We start from the raw sequence: 22,856 nt of genomic DNA on the forward strand, positions 1-22,856 counted from the left end.
GTCAGCTGTATGGATGCTCGAGTCCACGCCGATGCTAACTACAAACGAGGCCGGGGCTGTTCGGTTATTGATTGTGTTGACGTGACAGGATTGGATGGACTATATGGACACAAGCTGTTGACATTGTAGATTTCACGCAAATGCTTCTATTGGATAGGATTTTTTAAATCTTTGCTTTTGGTGAGTTGCTTTCTAGCAACAAAAGCTATAAAACCATAGTTACCTGGAACGGGGAAAGGGGAATGGCAATAGGCATGAAATGCCATTTCCTGTTACGGATACTCATGACTGAAACACGGAAAAGGGATTGGAATGGGAAGTTGGAATGGAGACCTGAAAATTGCCGTTCCCTGTAACTATGTATAAAACCAAGGTCATCGTGCTAGCTCCACTCAGATTTTAAAGGTGGTCTCTCCAAAGAAGGGAGCATTTGTACTTTCTTGCGTCTTAATATACTAATGAAATACCACCAAGGGCACCTACCTTAAGGGGCCAATACATTTCCAAGAGGAACTACGCATCTCGTGTCTCTTGTAGGTGTTCTTTGTAACAAATGTTCACATATTGAAGTTGTGTCTCAAGTCTGTTTAGTTACCTTGCACCGACATTTGTTGAGAAAGCCAATAACATTCGCCCATAAATTAGCGGATTTATCGGACAACTTGGTGTATGTGGGAAAATAGGGAATGTTTTGATGATTTGTTTGGTCCCCAAAATTGGCAGCGATTCAGCACCCAGTAGATCATGCTTTTAACTAGAAAGAGCACGGATAATTGCAAGTAACTTATTAACTTCAGCTCTATTATCTTGAAAATGAGCATCAATCATACCTTGATTTTATTCGAAGGTTTAAGCTTCTTTTGAGAAGAAACACCATCAATCAGCAGATTTTTCTGGAGGATGACTTTGTTTGGTGTTTTAGCAACATCTTTATCATCGTGACAAGCTGGAATGAGAGTTTTTTACTCAGCAGCAGGTGGAACGACTTTCGACTCGCTGCCAAAGAATGAGTTTTGACGGGTTTTTGGGCATATTTCCTTTTTTGTAATACTGTTGCAACTGCTTTCCCTCTAGACCCTGGCTTTGGTTTTATCCCCGTAGCATATGTTACTTGTGGCTGTTTTAGTTTGCCTTTTTTTACATTTGTTTGCAGTTGCATAGCAGTATCCACTTGCTTAATTTTTGAGCATGCGTATAAATGAGAGGATGCAGGAATTCTTGCTTTGGTATGGAAAAGGGGGCAAATGCTAGTTAGACTGTGGACTTTTATTGGCGTGTGCCCAAAGTAGTGCGAACAAAAGTGAAAACATTTCCCACATAAGTTGAATGGCCTTTTTTTTAATCCACGGGGTCTCAACTTTTCAAAAATCATCATCTCGATAAGAGGTGGTTCATTCTATCTCAAATTACATAAAAATGAGTAGTATTTGCATCAAATTTTGGGGGTACAATCCACCTTACGGAGCCAAGTGCAAGGAAGGCAGAAAATGCTTCCAAGTTTGTGGAAACGGAACAAGCTGAATCTCCTTGAATTGTTTTGACATGAGTAAAGAAGCTAGTTCTGCAACACAAGGACCAACAAAGTCTACACAAGAAAGCCTTTTTATAGACCTCAGAGATGAAACTGTACATAACCTTACTCAGCTGCTCAGGATGCTGAACAATTCACACGAAAGAGGAATAAGGGGCCCCTTCCCTATTGGTGCACATGCAGGAATTTCAGGGACCACTGGCAGGGACAGCCCACAATGAACAGTTAAACGTGGTCTGTGCCACACCTGTATGCCACACAAGAAAGGGAGTTCACACTCACTCTGACAGTAGGGCAGACACCCTCAACGTCACTAACAATAAGTCACACAATCATGCGCGAACAACACAGACCTGGATCACTATCACACCACCGCACATCGCCCAATGTAGAAATTTGTGCCCTGCGCGCGCACGCACGCATGCTCTGTGACTTCTTTGGTGCATTCTTGCTTGTACCTTTTTTTTTCAGTTGATACTTAAAATCTTCTTTGTTCAGTTTTGAATCCAGTTCAGCATATGCAGAAGTTGGCTAAAAAGGATTTTTTTTTGGAAATCTTCTTGTCTAGAGGCATAAATTGTCTCTCCAAATGGAAGTTGCACTTTCTAATTAATTGTATATAATCTCTTGCAGGTTCTTTTACCTCTCATAAATATACCAATGATTGATTATACACTAGAGTGGTTGGCATCAGCTGGTGTAGAGGAGGTTTTTGTATTCTGTTGCGCCCATGCCAAGCAAATCACAAATTATCTTGCCAATTCGACATGGCAGACGCAACCGAATTTCAAAGTTTTACCCATAGAGTCTCATGATTGTGTGAGTGTGGGTGAGGCTCTTCGACTAATTGATCAACGCAATGTGGTATTATCTTGTGCCTTCAAAGTTTTTACGTGTACACACGTGTATTGTGTAGGTTAAGTAGAGAATGTGGATGCCAGGTTGTCTTCATCTTGATAACTGAGCAGCATTATATCACATTGTAGCATTTCCACAATGTTCTTTTTTTATTAATTCAATATAACTCTACCTCCATTTTATCAATGCAAGGTACGTGGAGATTTCGTGCTTGTGAGTGGTGATACGGTCAGCAACATGTCCCTGAAAGAGGTCCTGCAAGAGCATAAGGAAAGGAGAAAATCCGATAAACTAGCAGTTATGACTATGGTAGTGAAGCGCTCACAGTCCTCACCTTCAACACATCAAACTCGTTTAGGAAATGATGAATTGTTGCTAGCAATTGATCCGCTGACAAAAGAGCTTCTTTGCTATGATGATGGGTCTTCTAACAACCTTAAGCGTACGAGGCAGGTTGCAGTAGACAAAGCACTTTATCTGAACAAGCCTTCAATCTGTTTGTGCACTGATCTTCAGGTATATCATCTCGTTTCCTTTTTCTTTTAGGGGATAATCCGTCAACAGGGAAATTCATTTCGGTGCTGAATTGAGGCGGATTTGAAAGGCTCCATAAATTTGTTTTATACATTTTTGCTCAACCATAATCCACTTTGAGAAACAGTTGTGCATATTGCACTTTTGTGTTTGTTTCTCACAGGTAGAACATTTATGAATAATAAGAGAAAGTTGATCGCAGGTCTGCTCATTCATCTTATAAAGCTAGAAAGGAATTCTCAACTCATTTAAGAAATTTACTTCTCTTCAGTGCTCCTCTAAGGAATATTTTTGTCTTTTCTCTGGTAGATTGTCTACGCTTTTGAGGCTGAAGAGTCAAACAATAAACCTAAGACAAGGAGGGTTGACACAGTTGCAAAATTTAGTATTTTTGTTAGTCGCAGAAATAGTTCCTTTGCAGGAGTTTAATTTGATCAACAGTGGGACAGAAGGAAAAGATGCTGAGTAGACTGCGTGTGCGTGTGGAGAAGGGACCTTGCGTCGTTGAACTTGTTACAAATCTCCTTCCTCTATACTTCTTGTAGTTTTCTCATTCTTGCTTTCTTGCCATTTTGTCTTCTCCTCATCGTGTAGTCTGCGGCATTTTAAAATCACAGCACTAAAGTTCATGAAATCTTTGTCTTCCTCTGCTCTAACTGGGGGAAAATTGAAAAGCCTGGCTATAATGAGCCCAACGCCAAGACCTAAGAGGTCTATGCCATGCATCCATCCAGACAAAGTGACGTGGAAGTCTGCAGGCATTGCTTTACATGACTTCAAAAAGAAGGCGTGACAATCTTGAAAACCATATCTGTTAAAGCAGTTGTGAAGTAACCTGCTGGAAGTGAGCTAATGGACTTTAACCATCTACTAAAAAGCTGTCCAAGAGTATTTTAAATGGGAGATGATTTTAGAACTTGGGCAGTTTTTGGATTTCACATGGATGTTTTATGTGCATTTTCACGTGTGTGTAAGTGGGCACCTTTTACTGGTGTAGGCAAGTCCTGAACTATACCCATACGTGAAGAAAGTTCTGAAAAATTGGTCATTCGGGCACTTTCAGCTTCTGTGCTTCCCTTTTGAGGACAGCGGGTCTTTTTATGCACATTTAGGGCTGTTACCGTACTTAAGAGGCAGAACATGCTGCTACCAATATGCCTGCTTTTTGTAGATTTAGCAGACAGCAACAACATTCCTATCATGGTAATTCCATTGGGCAATTTTATGCATGGCTTCTCTGCTCTCCACTATACATTGGCTTTTTTGTGAAGTGAGTGTGAGTGTTGGCTTTCATGGGCCTATTCTGTACCATTGTTAAACTCCTGCTAGTGTTCCCATTCTTGGATCTATTATGGCTAGCTACCGAAGTGAACTCAAATTGTCAATTTCCTATTATGCTTTTACAAAGTCTTGTCATTCAATTTGTATGTGTGGGATTGGTTTGTCTTAAATGTGCATCCTGGTTGGGAAACCATTTTAGGTCTTGTTTACACAAGCAATCTAGTCACCATTTTCATTGAGCAGGCTTATACAACGGTTAATTTCATCAAAAGCATCGCATTTCTGTGCAAGCACCAAAAGCCTTGTTGTTACCATACATTCTGTTATAGGCTTGATACTCCAATCGAGAAATCAATTGCAACACATGAGTAGACACGTCAGCATGTCAGCGTGATGTACGGAAATCTGTAGCTATCTCTTCGCTTCTGAATTTCTAGAGTTTAGGCCCCTCGGCCAGTGCTCTTCAAGTTGGTCGGGTTAGGTTTTTGGAACCCTAACCCCTTTAGGCGTCTCGGCCGTATCTACAGGTGTAATGTGCAGCGGAAGTGATTTATGGTGATAACTCAAGATTAGTGCTTAGTGTGTACTCCAGGTTCCTTTTACTTCATGAGAGAAGTGTGCAATAGACTCGCGAAAGAAAATTTGCCCACCTCATTTGTTTGTCGGAAAGCTTGGTTTGCGTCATGAAGTACTTGAGACTTTGGTGGTCGGTTCGCAAAATAAATGGAGTCCCCAATAGATAGTGCTTCCATGTGTCTAGGGCATGTAGAACAACTAAAAGCTCTTTTTCGTATATGCCGAAGACTAGTTCATCAGCATTGAGCCTTCGGCTCTTGCTTCTTCGGAATTCTCTGATGAACTATTATCCGCCTCCCTTGGTTCTTTCTTTTCTTTGGAAGAATTTTACCCCGTTGAGGTGGACATTGGCTCGTCCGTAGGATAGGTCAATGTGCTGGTATGCATACCAAAACCTTCCTTGGCCTGTCCATAAGTCTTCGAATGGAGTTAAGACTTCTTTTGCAGACAATACCATCGAATCTCTTTTGGCAATTCACAACAAGAACTGCTCAATCTGGTCCTTCAAAGTGATCCTCCGAAACGAGGACACCGGCAAAAAAGTATCTCAAAACTTGTCGCTCTAGTTGTCCAAAGTTTCTTTCTTATTCTCTCTCAAATGATGCCAAGCGGTGATGATATCATATTTTTCCATTAATCATGTAGAAGTGAAAATTTTCTTGAATTTTACGCATTTCTTAGGTGCTTCTCTGTGCAACAATAGAGTAGACCACCATGTATGTGCGTTTCCTTTCAAATAACATCAATGCCGCCCTTTGTACCTTGGAGCGTTCCAAGAAACGACCTCCCGAAAAGGCGGCGTCAAACTGCTACATGAATTCAAGGGCTTGTCCTTGTATCTTCAAAATGTGCCAAGCTTGATTGCTTGACCCCCATCCTTGAACTCCTTGATCTTCTTGTTCTTTTTCTCATTGTCTAAACTATCAGAAAAGGACGAGATCTCCTCCTCTGAATTGCTAGATTGCTTTTGGTGCTTTCTAGACTATTTCTTAGATCTGCTTTCTTGCTTTTTCTCCACTTCTTCTGCTTTCTCTTTTCCTCATTGGAACTAGAGGACGACGAATTGTCGGAACTTTTTGAAGACTGTGTTCTAGCCACCTAAAAGTCGATGTCCGACCCAAATAACTGGGAAAATTTGTTGATTTACTCTTCTTCTGAGACTGCTTTAAGCTTTTCATCAGTTGGTCCGTCTTCTTTTCAAGAGCCGGTTTGCAAGTACAGTTTCTACTTTTCCACATTCGGCTTTGCTTTTTGTATCATTGTCTACTTATCAGGAAAATGGACGGCCTCTTGCCATTTGGTGTGAACCTCGTCAAGTGGGTAATTCTTCAAGTGATTCACATATTTCGGATCCTTGGAGTACTTGATCAATCTTTTCATGCACCCGTCAACTTGCATGTTTGTACTTTATTCTGTTGAAATTCCCTGTCGGAATTTTACCAAAATCTCTCGACTACTCGGAAAATTTGCCAAAATCTCCGTTGATTTTGTGTGTTTCCCTGTTGGGATTTAGCTTTTCTTCATCTCTCTGCAGATTAATCGTCGAAGCGGTGTTGTCTTTGTCGGATTCTTTGCGAGAACCCATGTGTGCTGTAGAAAAGGATCAGATCCTCCGTAGAAGAAGAATCATATGAGCTCTGATACCATTGATATAGGCTTGGACACTCCAAGTGAGAAATTAATAGCAACACATGAACAGAAACTGCAAATAATTGAATGGAACTTGGAGAGAGAGAGAGAGAGAGAAAGAAGAAAGAAAGAAAGAAAGATTTTTAACGTCTATGTCAGGCCGAAAACGGCCTATGAGACAAATCAAATGTACATGGTGTGTATGTCATCCGTCTATCGAAAAGACAAATGAAACAAAACTGATACAAAACTGAACTGAATGTAGGTAGTGGAGTATCTGAGGAGGGATGGAGCTCTATCTTTAGGGGTATATGCATGTCTATATGCTCAAGGTAGTACAATCATGAGAATGCATCAAGCTATCTAGCTCCATCCTGTACTAATGGGGGGATGTAAGATGTGGTACATGGGCGGGTCTGGTGCCAAGGCTACCCGGATGAAAGCTGTCGGGTCGGCCCTCTTCTGAGCCACTCGCTCCTCAGTGGCACGGCGCTCCCGGGCTCGAATCTCCTCGATCTGTCGGTGGTGGGAGCTCGCGCCCCTGTAGCCTGTGACTCGTGGTCGTCGTCTAGCTCGGCTCACCTCCGCCTGTGGGAGTGTCACTCCCCTCTGAGTGTCTGGTGAGGGAGGGGCGGCAATCCTCTGAAAGAAGTCTGTGAGCTGCGATTGTCTCCCCTTTGTCTGTGTAGCTGTGTGTGGCTGTAGTAGTGTGTCCCGATGGCTCTGTATCTCTAGTAAGAAACGTCCGAGCTGTCTCTGATCTCGAGAGTCCATGATCTCTCGGAGAGTGGGCTGTCCTCTGAATAAGGCCTCATACCTGCCTCTGATCTCAGTGTATGCTCTGCATCTACATACAAAGTGCTCCTCACTCTCCACCTCCTCTGTGCAGGCTCTGCAGACTCGCTCCTCCCTGGGAACACCAGTATGTCTCCCGATCTCAATCTCTAACCTGTGTGAAGCCACTCTCAGCTGACCAATCGCCACCCGTGAGCTATGTGGCATATATGTGTCCATGTAGCGTGGTCTCTGTATGAACCCCCCAAACAATATGGTGAGAAACTGGTCTCTGTAATCTGACATCCTCGTCCCCAAGCCAGGTGACTCCCAGACTCTCCTAGTGTATAGCTGCCACAGATCCTGTCTCAATACCAAGTTCCTCTCACTGCGAGAGAGGTGAACATATGGTGAGTGGGGGTCGTACTGGAATGGTGGTAGGCTCTCCATGTCAAGACCGTGTCCCTCAAACCATGCTTTGACCTGTGAGTACCATGCTCTCTCATGCCCACTCTCTGATAGCTGTATAGCTGCCTCAAATGCTCTACGAGTAAGTCTGTCAGGAGGTAGCTCTCTCATCCTCTGGATGAAGCAGACTGTCTGGAATAGTGCCTCTACAACCATAGGTGGTGTGGCGAGCTCGGCTCTAATAATGTCATGTGGCACTGTCTTCTTGCTGCGGAGCAAGCGTGAGATCATACATACCTGTGGCCTCTCAAGCTGTGTCCACTGGTCAGCTGTCAATCTTGGTGCCCATACTGCCGTCGAGTACATCAAGGCCGGGGTGACTAAGGTGTCGAAAAGCCACCCCTTCGTGCGGGGCTCCTGAAAGTGTGCCTGGTGGCATCTCCGCTCTAGCATGGCCAGAGCTGCATATCCTCGGGTGAGCCTGTCAGCAGCGGCCTGCCTCATAGTGAAGGGTCTTGGTAGGCTGGTGAATGTGATGCCAAGGTAGACATAGGAGGTGACTACATCAACCTGTCCTCCTGCTGCTGTGAAGGTGGCAGCGCTCCTCACTGCACTGGATGTGTGAAAGATCATAACCTTGGTTTTGCCAAGGTTCACAGTCAACCCCCTGTGTGTGCTGAATTCGTCCAAGGCCTCAAGATGGCGTTGCAAGCCCTCGGGTGACTCTGAAATCAACACAATATCATCAGCATATAACATGATGTGGACCGGAGTACCTGCCAAGTCGCTCCCCTCTCCTCCTGCTCGCTGTATGTAGTCGGAGATCTCGTCGATGTAGAGCCCAAAGAGTGTCTGGGAGAGTGGGCATCCTTGCTTAACACCAATGGTGCTAGCAATGGTCTCTGAAAAACCGCCTGGGCAACGAACTCGACCCGTCACCCTCTCGTAGAGAGCATATATGGCCCAAATCATCTCTGTTGGTACCCCAATGCTGTGAAGGCACTGGAAGAGTCTCTCGCGTGGGACTGTGTCAAAGGCCTTGCGGAAATCCACAAAGCAGCAGTAAAGCCTCTTCTTCCGCGCCTTTGCCCCATCAATGAGGCAGCACAGAACGAAGATGTGATCAGTGGTGGAGAAAGCTCGTCTGAAACCTGCCTGGCGTGGAGCTCGTAAACCCTCGATCTCTGCGTAGCAGCTGAGCTGTGCCTCAAGTACTGCTCCATATAGCTTGGCCATCGTGTGGCCAATCATGATAGTCCTGTAGTTCCCTGGGTCCAGGGTGTCGCCAGATTTGTGGATAGGCACTATGGTGTGCTGTGTCCACTCCTCTAGGAAGCCCTCCCCTATAGCCCGGTTGAAGACATGTGCAATCAACGGGGCTATAGTGGAGGCCGCATAAATGATGTGCTCACTCTGTAATCCAGTATGGTCAGCTGATCGTCTGTGCTGCATGCGGCGTATGGCCCTCTCTACCATCTCTGCTGTAAAGGAGGAGGAGCACGTGGGGCGTGGCTCGTGTGGCTGTGGGATAGGAGGCTGCCCTGGCACCTCATAAAGTCGCTCTGCATAATCATGCCATATCTGTGGATCCTCAATAGCTGTAGTCGGACGTGGCTCGCGCAGGGTGCGCCATGCTGTCGCGCTATCCATGCTCATGAATAGGCGGTATAGCTCAAGCTCCTGTGCCTCTTCGAATGCTCGCCGCTTTTGGCGTGTCAGCGTCTTCATATGCCGTCTGGCCTCTCTCTCTGTGATCTCTCCTAAGGCTCGCCGTGCACGGAGGCGTCGGTATAGCTCTCTGCACTCATCATCATACCAGCGGTTCTGAGGCATAGTCCCGGGGGGGGGGGGGGGGGGGAGTGCGTCCTGTGTGAGTGGTGTGTGGAAAAGAGCTAATAGCTGAAGTGTGGAGAACGGAAGAGATATGTGATGTGAGAACTGAGAGTGGTGTGGATGGGTGGAGGAGGCATAGGCCATGCTCGACCTCGGCCGAGTAAAGGGAGGCTAGCTCATGTGTGAAATGGATGGTGGTGTGTGGAGTGTGTGCTGTGGAGCTGTGTGGGATGGTATCTCCGGTGATGGAGAAAGAGAGGTATGTGTGGTCGGCTCCGATGGGTATGGGTGGAATGGTGAAGGATGTGATAAGGTGTGTAGCCTCCCTGGGTCCCAGAATATAGTCGACTGTACTCCCCCCTCCCTCTGCAACTCCATGTGGCATACAAGTCAGGTCCCCTGAGGTGGGCCACTGGACCATCCCGTTATAAATAACGAGACGGTGCTGGGAGCCAAGTCGAAGTAGATGTCGTCCGTAGGCTGTGACTGGAGCTCTGTTTGCTGTATCTCTCATAGTAGCCTCCTCATCTAGAGTGTGTAGTGCCTTTGGGTCCTCGTGGTCATATGCCTCACACTGCTCACTGCGCGTACGAGCATTGAAGTCTCCCATAAGGAAGACTTCACCCAGTGTGGAGTACTCCATAATCTCCTCCGTGAGGCATGCGTACGGTGACTCCTGCTCAATAGGGGCGAATCTGGAGCCTGTGGGAGCAAAGTAGCAAAGGGCAATGTAGACGATCCTGTCTCGTGAGAGCTCGAGGCGAATCCACATGTAGCGGGCCTGTGGGTCCCGGACAACAATCTGTAGTCTGCTGTGAAGCCCCTGTCTAAAGAGTATGGCCACTCCTCCTGAGCCGCGAGTGGTGTGCTGGCGCATACATCCCCGATGTAGAGACTCCCACTGGAATCCATGTATCCGTGGTAACCCTCTCTCTGGGCTCTCGTGTGTCTCTGTAAGTAGAATGATGTCTCGACCTCTCATCACCTCCTCAAGTCTCTCTGGGTGTGTCCATAGGTCTCCATTGCAATTCCAAACAGTGACATGAATCTCCTCGTGTGTCCCACAGGCCGCGAGTCCCTATGCGATGGTCTTGCCATCAATGATAACCCTACCATCTCGATATACTGCCTGCTTCCCTTCTTTGCGGGCTTGGTGGACTCTAGGCATGCACGCGCGACGGTGATCTTGTTGCATCTTTGTGAGGTCATCATCAAGATAAATCGGGGGGCCTTCTAGCCCTCTCAAGATGACCCTCTTTCGGAGGAAAGAAGTTCGAGACTCCTCGGAGGCGAATTGGAGGATGAGAGCTCTCTTCTTTGGATCTTTGCCGGCTCTCCAAACTTTGGAGAAAGGGATCTCTTCTTCCTTGTATCCCACTTTCTTGCATAAAGCTTTCCCATCGCTCTCGGGTGTAGACCCTTCTTCTTCTTTGATGCCGGTCACTCGCACATTGAGACGGCGAGCTTGTCGCATCTCCTCCTCCTCGATGGTTGTGTGTACGATGAGTACCTCATCTTTTTGGGCTTCCTCTCTTGCTACCTTCTTGATGTTCTTTTTGACCACTTCGACCCATCCTTCTTTGGTGGCCTCTAATTTGTCCTCAATGGGCTTTGGTGATCTCCTCCTTGAGGGCTTCCTTAGCCTCCTCTTTAATCTCTCCTTCCTCGGGGGTGAGGGATGTGATGGAAGCATGAAGGAGATCGATTTGTGCCTTCATCTCTTCTTGCTCTTTCCTCCATCTCTCCCTCTCCTTCTCGTTCTCCCGTTCCCTTCTCTCCTTCTCCTCTTTGAGATTTTGGATTTCCGCTCTCATGTCCTCCTTCTCTTCGTTCCATAGCTTGATGAAGGTGGCTTTCTCCTCCCTCCATATCTCTCTCTCCATCCGCCATTCTTTCATGTCCTTCTCCAATTGTGCAAGCCTCTTGTTCGTGAGCATGAAGGTTGTCTTCATTGTCGATGTCGGCGTCTTGATGATGGGGGAAGACATGGTTGTCTTCGTAACTACCCTCTCTTCATATTGTGAAGAAGAGGGGAGAAGGGGAAGAGAGGGAGTACGTGTGTGTATGCGTGTATGTGTGTAGTGTGTGTGTGGGTATGTATCCGTGTGTGTGTGTGTGAGAGAGAGAGAGAGAGAGAGAGAGAGAGAGAGAGAGAGAGAGAGAGAGATGGCTGCGTGATGGGGAGCGAGGAGGGGCTGCGTGAGGGGGAGGGAGGGGCTGCGTGAGGGGGAGGCTGGAGGGGGGCTGCGAGAGAGAGGAGGCTGGGGCTGCGTGAAGGGAGGGGGGGGGGGGGGGGGGGGAGAGAGAGGCTGCGTGAGAGAGAGAGAGAGAGAGAGAGATGGCTGCGTGATGGGGAGCGAGGAGGGGCTGCGTGAGGGGGAGGCTGGAGGGGGGGCTGAGAGAGAGAGAGAGAGAGAGAGAGAGAGAGAGAGAGAGAGAAACACGGAACAGAGGAGTTCCGTCCATAGATTCATTGGTCCCAAAGATTGGCGCCCCTTCCAGTATTTATTTATTATTGCTTCGCAAAGGTACAACTCCCGGAGTGTCAAGCTCTCCGAGACTCTGTGTCCAGATGCTCCCAAAAGACTGGCCCTAGGGCACTTAGAAACTTCACAAGAGATGCCCAAAAGCAAAGCCCCAAAAGCTCTTCACCCAAATGCACTCAACCCCAAAAGAAACTGCTCCCAAAACTGGCGCAAAACTGCCAGCTTTTCAGCCTAGTGCAAAACACGGAAATCTGTACAGCCTGCCACGTCAGCATGTCAGCATGATTTACGAAAATCTGCAGCACCCTCTATGCTTTTGAATTTTTAGGGTTTAGGTCCCTCGGCTGGTGCTCTTCAAGTTGGTTTTTAAAACCCTAACACCTCTAGGCCTCTCGGCCATATTTGCAAGTTCTTTGTGAGTTCAAATCTTCTAGGTTAGAGTTTTTAAACTCAACCCATTGTCCTCTCGGCCATTTCCTCAGGTTGGGCACGCCACGTCACCAACTTGTGATAACATTCCATCAGATCCAGGCATGCTATCAGATGGTTCTCAAAACATTTTCTAGGATAAGTTTAAATATATTGCAGTAGTAGTGCCATCTGAACATTGACAAGGTTTATTCATCATTACTGCTTATCAATATGTTTGCATTGAATTAAGCTGAATAGCATCACTCCTTTAGCATTAGAATGGGGCCTTTTACCTTGAGACTCCTTGTTTTGTTGCATAGTTACAGGTCGTGTGACTTGATGTAGGTTCCCTTTTTGCTAATAAAGTTGGTAATGAAATCCTATTGCTTGGTCATTTAATAGCTGGCCTTTGATTGCAATAGAGGTACTGTCTTTTTCAAATTCTCAGCAGCAAAAATTTAGGCTATCTTGTCTCTAGGTTTTTTGAACTGTACTATCAGGGCTTTTCCTTGTTGAATCTGTTGGGGGTTTGCGTATGTTTTGGGTCCATCTCTTATGCTAACTTTGTCTCCCTATTTCTCTTGAACTTTTCTTTGTTTGTTTTGAAATCCAGGACTGCTTTATCGATATATGCTCTCCAGAAGTACTGTTTCTGTTTACAGATAATTTTGACTATCAGCATCTTCGACGTGACTTTGTGAAAGGCCTTTTAAGTGATGAGGTAATCACCTTGATTCCAAGAGTACTATTTGTTTTTATTAAACCTTTTCCCTATTTGTTCTGGGGAGAACTCTTCTGAAATCACCTTTTTGACACCTAATGAAAATGTGGGATATGCCGTTTCCTGAAAACCAAGTGCTAATATTAGTAAACTTTTCAAGCCTGAAACATATGATGGAGAGCAGTGGAATTTGAGTAGGCTCGTATTTTATGTGAGAGTTACAATTGCAAGGGAGTGTATGATGGGACAAGTACTACCGAAGAATAAAAGGGACAGTTTCATTACACATCGAGGCCTTTGGCTTCTTCTCAACTTAGCGGTTAAAGAATCATCGCTGATATGATTCCAACTTCTTTTCGAAGAAGGCAAACTAACACCTTTCTCTCTGATGGTGGTTATCCTTCCATTACAAAGCACATTGTGCTTTATGATTAATCATCCTATGTTACCAAGGAAGTCACAGATCTTTTTTGGGACCCCTCAATTTTGATTACAGTGGTTATAAGTTTGGGTTGTGAAGTATTGTTTCCAAGAGCTTAAGGTGATGTAAAAATGACCCTGAAACCCTAAATGGGCGAAGCATTTTGAAGGAAGCAGGCAAAACATGAAATCCTGGAAAAGTTCTATTTTTCGATGCTGATTGTGATGTAGAAATATTTTTGAGCTGTTTTATTGGAATTTTTGAATGGATCATTTTGAACGTGCTATATGGAAAAGAAGGAAGGAAAATAAGTTACGGTATACGCTAAAACCACTTATGGACTATGATATACGCTTAAGGTACTTACTTTATACATTTCTGTTTTTCTTGTTTGTTGGATACTGGCATTTTCCTCCTCTGGTCCCTTTGCCTGTCTATCTTCATGCAAGAATGGCGGGCTGTCCTCTTGGCTAGGTGCTCCTTTGATGCTTTGACACTGTTTTAGGTGATTCTTTGTTGGCTTTGTGAGTTTGTCTGATTACCAGGGATATGCTTGGGGGTGTATATATGTGTTGTACTATTTAGTATTTATTATTAATTTTCTCTACATCTGCTATTGGACATTTTCTAAAAGCCAATGATGCGGCATTTTGGTGCCCTTTACCCTTCTCCCTCTTTGAGGCCTCACCCTCTTTTTTTGGTCTTCCTCTGCTGGGGTTCTCAGGTTTAAGTTGGATGAGGGGGCTGGCATTAAACTCCTCTGGTCCTTGTCTATCTTTATGCTACCCTCTGTTTGGTGCTCCTTTTGGTACTTTTTGCACGGTTCTTCTTCGTGTTTTAGCTCGTCTCTTCGAGATTTGGTGCAGATTATGAATGCTTGTGATTGTGGTGCTGAGGAGTTCGTGGGGTGGTCCATTGAGATGGAGGCGATCCATCCGGCATCTCATGGCGTGGACAGTTTGTGTTGAGGCAGCCCTTGATTTGGAATGCTTATGTGATGGGCCGGGAAGGTCGCTAGCTTGGTGAGAGGACTCACATTGATTGGGCCACATGGGACAGTGGTCCGGCAACATCTCTACATACATGGTCTTAGGCCTCCTTGCTTGATGCAGATCTTATTGGTAGTACATATGGGATCCCCCGAGAGGTCGTCACATGCATGATGGAGATTGATATTGCTATTCCTGCAGACTGGCATGACATCATTAGAGGACAGGCTACTTTGCCCACTCATGAGAGGTGGTGGGATTTCTTTGACCCTTCTGGCTGGCTGATTGTCATTTCTTATGGAACTCTTGTTTTCGAGGTTGCTCGGTTTGGCCATCATGGCTGTCACCAGTGGCTTATCTTTCTAGTTTTCCCTCCTGAGGACCCAGCGCTTCGGAGGTTATGGATTTGGGATGGCCGTCCCTTCGTAGCAGTAGTATGGAATCTTGGTTAGTGGAAATGGCCTTCTGTGCAGACTGATGGGGAGCCAGTTTCTCCATTGAGAGGCGCGAGGGTGCAGCACTCTCCACATCGTCCTCACCAGTCAGAGCTCTGGTTGGACCAACGCATCTCTTTTGCTTTTCAGCTCCAGTTTTGGTCTTGCATTTGGACCCTTGGAATCAGCCACCGGATATGTCATTTTATGTGGATGATTGCACATGCGGCTTTTCTTGTTGGCGCTTGGGATAGGCGCACAGGCCATGATCCGACATGTCAGCAATGTACCATACAACAAGAGTCCTTGTGCCATTGTTTTGGGTTTGCCCTTATGCTCAGACGGTTTGGAGGGTGGTATGTTGAAATAGTCGTACTGGACGTCTCCCATGTCGTACTAGAATAGTCCTGATCCTCTGATGAAGCCTCCGTCGATTTCGTGGTCGCCCTCATAGACGTGGGCGTCTAGCTCTCCCGAGCTCAATGGCTCTGTCAACTAATATATCTCTGGTATAGGTGGGCTCTGAAGTCTGCTGTGAAGGTTGCTCATCTGACTGCCGAGTCCCTGCTCTAAAGAAGTCAGTGATCTCCCTCTATGAATGTCTCCCACTGCCTGATCTCCTCAAGAGACTCTCCCTGTGTCCGCACAGCTCTAGCAAAAACAACCCGAGGCATCTCTGATCTTGATATCTCATGACTCTAGCCAATGGTTCAAAGCCCTCTCTGAATAGACAATGAAAGCGGCCTCATATCTCATAGTATACCGGACAATGACAAATGTGATGTAACTCTGTCTCTAGCTTATGCGACACAACTGGCAAATCCTGGCCTTTGTCGATACTCTCCTGAATCTGCCAGTCTCAATCTCTATTGATGCTATGATGTTCACGTCTGATCAATAGCATATCGTATCCCATGGGATAAATGAGTGTGCATATAGGCTGGTTTGATCACATATCCATCCTTCGTTAGTTGGAGGAGATGCTCTTCGTGCCCAACTCCTGTGTGGGTCGTATCCATGTGCTCCTGGTATCTAGCTGAATCAGATCCTAACGTACGAGTCTAGTGATCTTTGTCCGTGTGAGAGAGAGGGAGGATGCATCCAAGGAGTACTGGAACGGAGGCACTCTATCCATGGTGAAACCATGTGATTGAAACCATAAGGTCATTTGTCCACATCAGCATGCTACATCCCCGCGTAGGGCTAGCTGTCAGGATGACTCAAGGGCTAGCCGAGCATATCTGTCTCTGGGAAGGTCCCATAAATTGTGCACGAGCGAGACATCATAGAGACTAAAGGCCTCTCCATACATCTCCATCCATGAGTGCTATATGATGGTCCACTAAGGGTCCCCAAATCTGAACTCCATAAAGGATAGCCGAAGTCACTATTGAACATAATATCCTGTAGTGTTACATAGATCCTGTTTCTCTTTGCTTCTTAAGTGTCACTTGGACCATCAACAAGACTAGAGTGTCAAAAAGCTAGAGCTTTGTTCGAGGTTCTTGAAACTGAATCTGCGAACACATCCTCTCCAATCCTCCCAAGGCTTCATAAGCTCTCGTCAGTCCAGTCTCTGTTGCTCTCCTCAAAGAAAACACCGGTCCATTGAAGACTACCCCAAGATAGGTGTATGCATCTGTATACTCCACCGTCTCCTGGCCATATGTAAATGTGGGTGCTGACCTCCTGACGCACTGTGGTGTGGTGTTAAACACCATAACCTTGGTTTTTCCCAGGTTAACAAACAATCCACTATTATGAGCAAATGTGTACAAAGCATCTAAGCATAGTTACCCGGAATGGGAAATTGGAATGGGGAACCCGAAACGGCAACATGCATGAAATGCCATTCCTTGTTTCGGATACTCACGTTTGAAACACGGAACGGGGATTCCGAACGGGAAATTGGGATGGGAACGGGGAACAGAGACCTGAAAATGGCCATTCCCTGTAACTATGATCTAAGTGACACTGCATTCCCTTCGGGGAGCCAGAAGTCAACACAATATCATGAGCACATAACAATAGGGGGATCCATGTCCCTGCCAACTGTGCTCCTCTATCACCATCCTTCTCAATGTAGTCAGAATCCTCATCCACATACATGCCAAATAGTGTAGGAGATAGCGGGCAGCCCTATTTCACCCCGATAGTGGAGTGAACCAAATCAGAAATCCCCTCTCGTACATGCCCTAGCACTCACCTGCATAGAGCCATGATCCCCCAAATCAACTCTATGGGTACCCCCATCTCCAACAGTCTGCGCATCAATCTAGCTTCGGGCACTGTATCGAAGGCTTTGTGGAAATCCACAAAGCAACAACAAAGCCGTCTCCCATGTGATCTCCCCTCCTTAATAATGGCTCTGAGTGTCAGAATATGATCAAAAGTAGAGAAACCTCTCCTGAAACACACTTGTCCTGTTGCCCGTACACCCTCTCTCTCTGCCCATCTACTCAACTGCTGCTCAAAGATGGATGCGTACAATTGTGCCAATGTGTGTCCAATCATGATAGTGCGGTAGTTCCAAGGCTCCATAGGGTCCCCTGACTTGAAGATAGGTATGATAGTAGACAAACCAAGTATCATGTAGGCCCTCGCACATGGCACGGTTGAACATCACTGCTAGAAGCTCTGCAAGCAGATCTTTGGAATTGATAAAATATTATGCTACTAGGCCATCGTGATTATATGCTCTCTTGGTCCTCATCCTGTCAATGGCCTTCTTTACCATCTCGGGGGTAACATGTGTGTGGGCATGGCTCTGGCGGATCCGAAAGAGGTGGCTGCCCCGAGAGTGTGTAGAGAGATGATGCATAATGACCCTATACCTCCGTAGAAGTGATGACTGGTGGAGGGGAATGCCCATGGAAGAGTCGCCATGCCTCGCTTGAATCCTGGCTCAAAAACAACTGATATAAATCTTGCTCTAATCGAGCTAGAAACGCCCTCTTCTTCCGTTGCGCCAAACGTAGAGAAGTAATCCGTGCGGCGTGACTGCTTGTGAGTGATGACTCCTAGAAGTACCTCCCTTTGAAGTCGGGCTCTTGTCTCTGTGCACTCATCATACTAGATATTCTGGGGTATGCTCCTAGAACGTCGTCGTTGTCGAGGCTCATTGTGTGGGTATGCCTCTGCTGCGGCATCTTGCAGTGTCTCTGTCAATATGTAAGTGAGTGCCTTTAGAGGTCCCCCCGGATCCTCTGTGCATAAGCGTCTGTATATACCATCTATGTAGATAGAATCAGTCTTTGAAGTAAGAGTGTATCGGGTATGCGTAGATGTCTGTGCCAATCGAGATGTGCTGAACTGGAATAAGATGATAAACGTGAGGAGTTACATCATGGTGAATCTGCTAGAAGGTTTGGATAATAATAAAGAAAGAAACTTACCAGATAGAATCACTACTGGAGCTTTAAAAGGTGGGTATCAAGAGCATGAGATGTCACGTGCACATCTAACCCTATGTGTACGTGGACAAGCTACTTCATGACAAGGGTTCAGTCATTCTAACTTAGGAAGTGTTCCGGCACTTTTGTGAGTCTCTTCGCAGACCGTGCATGTCCAAACACTTAGAGTAGATGCATATCCTCTGGTTGCTCACAGCATGATCATCAGATTACAATCAGAACCCATCAGAAGCATTTTTATAGTGCATAGACCTATTTTCCCTATTTTAGCGATTTTTCACTTATTATTTTTAAGTGACTTTTGTTGGGAAACTGGGTAGGGCAATTTGACAAGGATCTATATAAGAAACCCTAGCGCTAGCATTCTCTGGCAGAAGAGGCAGTAGGAACAAGAGTTCAGCAGGCACCTTCTCAGCAAGACCTTCCTCGGCAGTAAAACCTAGCATTTTCAGCCAACAGCAAGCCTAGCGTTTTTTCATCAACAAAGCCCTGGCGTTTTTGCATTGCAGATCAGCCCCGGTGGTAGCAGATTCCAGCATACAGCACAACGTTTTTGCATCAAGCATCAAAACAGCCCAGTGTTTTTGCATTGCAGATCTGTCTCGGCGTTTTGCAGAACCACGGCGACAGATTCAGCCATAGCCTCAGCGTTTTCAGTTTTCAGTACATAGCCCCCGCAATAGAACCTCCAAACCTCGCAGATCTCACCTTCCCGCAGTAGATCCTCGCCACGGAAGTTTGCAGATTCAGCCCGGAAAACGCAGATTTCAGCATCTGCGTTTTCAGCGTGTCGTCTTCGCATCGTCATCATTGCCGTCGTCACTGACATAGAGTCAGAATTCAGCAGATAAAGATTTTCAGATTTCAACCATTAGCGTTTTCAGATTTCAGCCCGTCTCGTCGTTGTCCTCATCGTCGGCAAGTCCATTGCATTGCAGAGATTTGTGCAATCAATAGTAGACCACTCTCGCCATAGAGAGTGGGGCCTTCAGAGGAGGGTTTGACAACATTCTGGTGTCGTAACCTTCTCTCTCTATCTCTCAGTGTAGCAGGGCTACAGTGTCACTTTCACAGGACATTCAGTTAGTACAGTTGGCCTGGTCCGGTTCACACCGGACGGACTCTCTGGGCTGGGCAGTGACACGTGGCAGGGATACGGACGGTGGTCTAGTGGACATTGTGGCCAGGTCACCACCACTCAGTTTCGGGATAGACTTAGATGCTGACATTTATGAGCCGTTGGTGGCTCTTTATGGTTGTACATATGAGTAGTAGCGGTTCATTGGTATCATCTTCTTAACATCTGGTCCAACGTCGTCGTCTGGAGCATAGAGTCTAGACACACAACACGTCTTCACCATCCCAGCACATTTGAGCCTCGACACCCCATTGTACCTGAGAGTCTTGGGCTGGAGCTGAGTGTACTGCCACGCTAGAGTCTGTATCAGTTCTTTGAGATAGTCGAGTCTTTGTTGTGGTCTGTTGCTGTTGTGTCACTGTGAGCTCAGCTGTTGTCTATTGTTTCTTGTTTCAGTCTGTTTTGAGTGAGATTGTCACGCACATTGCATTGAGGAGCACCCACTGTAGAGAGCACGACACACTATCTGCACTACACTCAGTCTCAGCACCTTCATTCACAGTATTTACCTCTTTGTTTGTGATCATTCGCACTCTCTCACTAAAGGAACGGAAGGCTCTCCCTTTCGTAAGTAAAAGGAACCCTTGAGCAGAGTTCGGAGGACTCATCTTGAGCAAAGTTCAACATTCACTTCCGCTGCACCTTACATTGGTATCAGAGCCTTGACAATGTTCTGTATGACTCAAGGAAAGAACCACAAGAACTTTTTTTTGCTTGTTGCGGTCGCACGTAACCCAAGTCCTCTTGGGCTTGTCAATTTCTAATCGTGTTTTTGAAGCGTGACAGGAAACCCAAGAAAGAAGGGCTTGTCCGGCCTCCCCTTGTGCCTCTTTTCACTCATTTAGAGAGGACCGTGCACTTAGCAGCCGGCCAATCGACATGAGGTGGGAAAAAGCAACCTTGGTGTGAGCGCAAGGCCGCCAAGGGGTGCGCCCGCGGGAAAGAGAAGAGCTTGGGTAAGAGAAGATCCTTCTCTAACGCAGATTGCAAGCTAAAGAAGAAGCTCAAGAACCTCAAGACTCAAGAACCCAAGACCCACAAGAACCCAAGACTTTAGTGTATGGTCATTACTCGAAGCGGAATGGATACTTCGCATGGAGGTGATGAGCATGGTAGTGGTAAAGAAGAATTTTTCCCACTAGGAGGTTTTTTTGACCCTCCTCCTTCCCCATCTACGCCAAGGATTGCACCAAATCCTACGGAGGCTTTGGTCAAGTCGATGACGGACATGATATTACACCAAGAAGCGCAACGCGTTACCGTGGAGCGTGAGGCTTGAGCGCCAAGACAGACATGCATCCTTGGATCGTGAAGTGCGCTTGGCGGCCGAAGAAAGAAAGGCAGCTATTGAGCGTGAGCGTGAGCAAGCATGCTTGGCAGCCGAAGTAAGACAGACAGCTATTGAGCATGAGCGTGAGCAAGCACGCTTGGCAGCCGAAGAAAGAAAGGCGAGCGGCCTTGGAGTCAAAGCGTGAGGTGCAGAGGGACCTACGCATGCAAGAGTTGGTCCGATAGGTTCTCACCTCAAAACCCGAGCCGGCCAAAGATGTTGGTGGTTCATCAAGTGGCGCAAGCCGAGATTCGAACTCCAACAACCCCGTCACCGAGAAGTTGACATTGAGTAAGTACGACGGTAAGATGGATGCTACTATTATTCATTCTTGGTTGCATCAATTTAATGCTTACTTAGCGACAACTAAGACGACAAGAAATAGCAAGGTTTTGACGGTAGCTATGTACCTTGCCGGTGATGCCATTAATTGGTACCACGCATGGCAAGAAGCACAATTGACCGCGCACCTAGAGGAAGCCGAGCCCCTTTCTTTCAATTGGGCTGATTTCCAAGACAAGCTCAAGGTGCGGTTTATGCCACTAGAGTACCTAGCACGGTTGAAAGACGTTGGCGCAGTCTCAAGCAAAATGGTATGCCCGTTATGTCTTTCTCTAATCGTGTTTTGTAGCTCGGCACCCAATTACGCAAATCAGATGATGAGCGCAAGGAGGCATTCCTTTTTGGATTGGAAGAGTATATCAAGTATGATGTCGAGGTACTTGATCCAATCGATCTCAAAAAGGCTGTAGCGATTGCTCTCGCACAGGAGATGAAGCACAATAAGGGAAAGCTTAAGGAAAACAAGACTTCTCTAAGTACCACTCAGATTCTCAGAACCCTCAGAACGGTAAGAATGGTAACTCTTCTAACCAATCGTTCTCTAGTCTCTCAGAAAAGAACACTCACAATGAACCTAAGGGTAAAGATAACACAATTACTAAACCTAAGCTCACTCCATATGAAAAGGTTGAACAAGGAATTTTAAGAGGATACATCACGTCGGAAGAGCAAGCACTTATTCTAAGGAAGGTTGTTTTCATTGTCACATCAAGGGTCACATAAAAAGAACATGTCCTAAGCTTGAATCTTTGAATCTAAAGAACCCACATAACCCACTTCCTCTGTCAATGCAATAAATGAAACCACGAGTGTGACCCAAGTTTCTCATTATCCTCTCATTGATGAGTCTCTCATTAAGTGTTATGGTCATGTGAAGGGTCAGCGTTTTGTCATATTGTTTGACCCAAGCAGTATGCATGATTAGATTAGTGACTCTCTTGTCGAAAGAGCCCGCTTGGAGGTTAGCAAGACATCTCCTTTCGAGGTGCCAGGCTTCTCTTCCGGTATGGACTCTCTCATCACGCAAGAGTGCCTTGATGTTTTGTTCATTGTTCAACAAGTGTCCTTTCGTAGAAAATTTGTAGTCTCTCCTCTTTCAGGATGTGATATGCTTTTGGGCATTCGATGGTTTTGTGAGCATAACCCTCTCATTGATTGGGCGGAAAATAAGTTCACTTTCAATGCCAAAAGTGACTCTCCCATTGTCATTCGTGGAGAGCAAGTTGTTCATTCTTCATCTCTCATTTCTGATGTGCAGGCGAAGATTAAAAGACTCAGGAGAAGGAGACTCTCTCAGTCTCTTCTTTTCCAAAGCACGACACACATGATTTGCTTGATAATGATAAGCGAGATGAGAAGCATGATGATTTGCATGATCAAGATGTGATTATTCACGAGCATGATGATTTGCAGGATAAAGATGTGGTTGTTTACAAGGATGATGTTTTCGTTGCTACTTTGTCTAGTGCAGCTAACTCGAATCCAGATTCGATCAATCACGACGAACCGATCTTGGCTCTCAAGTCGAGGTCCAAAGAACCCCCACACGAAGTATTCTGTGTTTGAATGATTAGGCAAAACACATTGTTCGAGTGTTTCATTCGTGATGCTTTCCTGTAGTTTGGTCACCGTCCTTATGTGATCCCTTTTCACAGGCATGCCATATTGTACGATGAACACGATTCACTCATGAATGAGCACGGATGTATGCGGATTACTCATAAAGGATGAAATGTTTCACCCAAGG

General features: G+C 46.0%; 1 protein-coding gene across 1 annotated transcript in view; it reads left to right on the top strand.

The window, feature by feature from the left end:
- Positions 1-22,856, top strand: part of LOC147451716 (Trimeric LpxA-like enzyme) — a 105,152-nt gene that overhangs the window by 26,849 nt on the left and 55,447 nt on the right. The window contains exons 2-4 of the mRNA XM_086517612.1: positions 2,165-2,395; positions 2,582-2,905; positions 12,935-13,042. Coding sequence (XP_086373738.1) covers positions 2,165-2,395; positions 2,582-2,905; positions 12,935-13,042 — 663 coding nt within the window. The remainder of the gene's footprint in view (positions 1-2,164; positions 2,396-2,581; positions 2,906-12,934; positions 13,043-22,856) is intronic.

Source organism: Adiantum capillus-veneris, chromosome 8 (assembly GCF_014529385.1).
Source record: "Adiantum capillus-veneris isolate H3 chromosome 8, ASM1452938v2, whole genome shotgun sequence".
Taxonomy (NCBI): Eukaryota; Viridiplantae; Streptophyta; class Polypodiopsida; order Polypodiales; family Pteridaceae; genus Adiantum; species Adiantum capillus-veneris.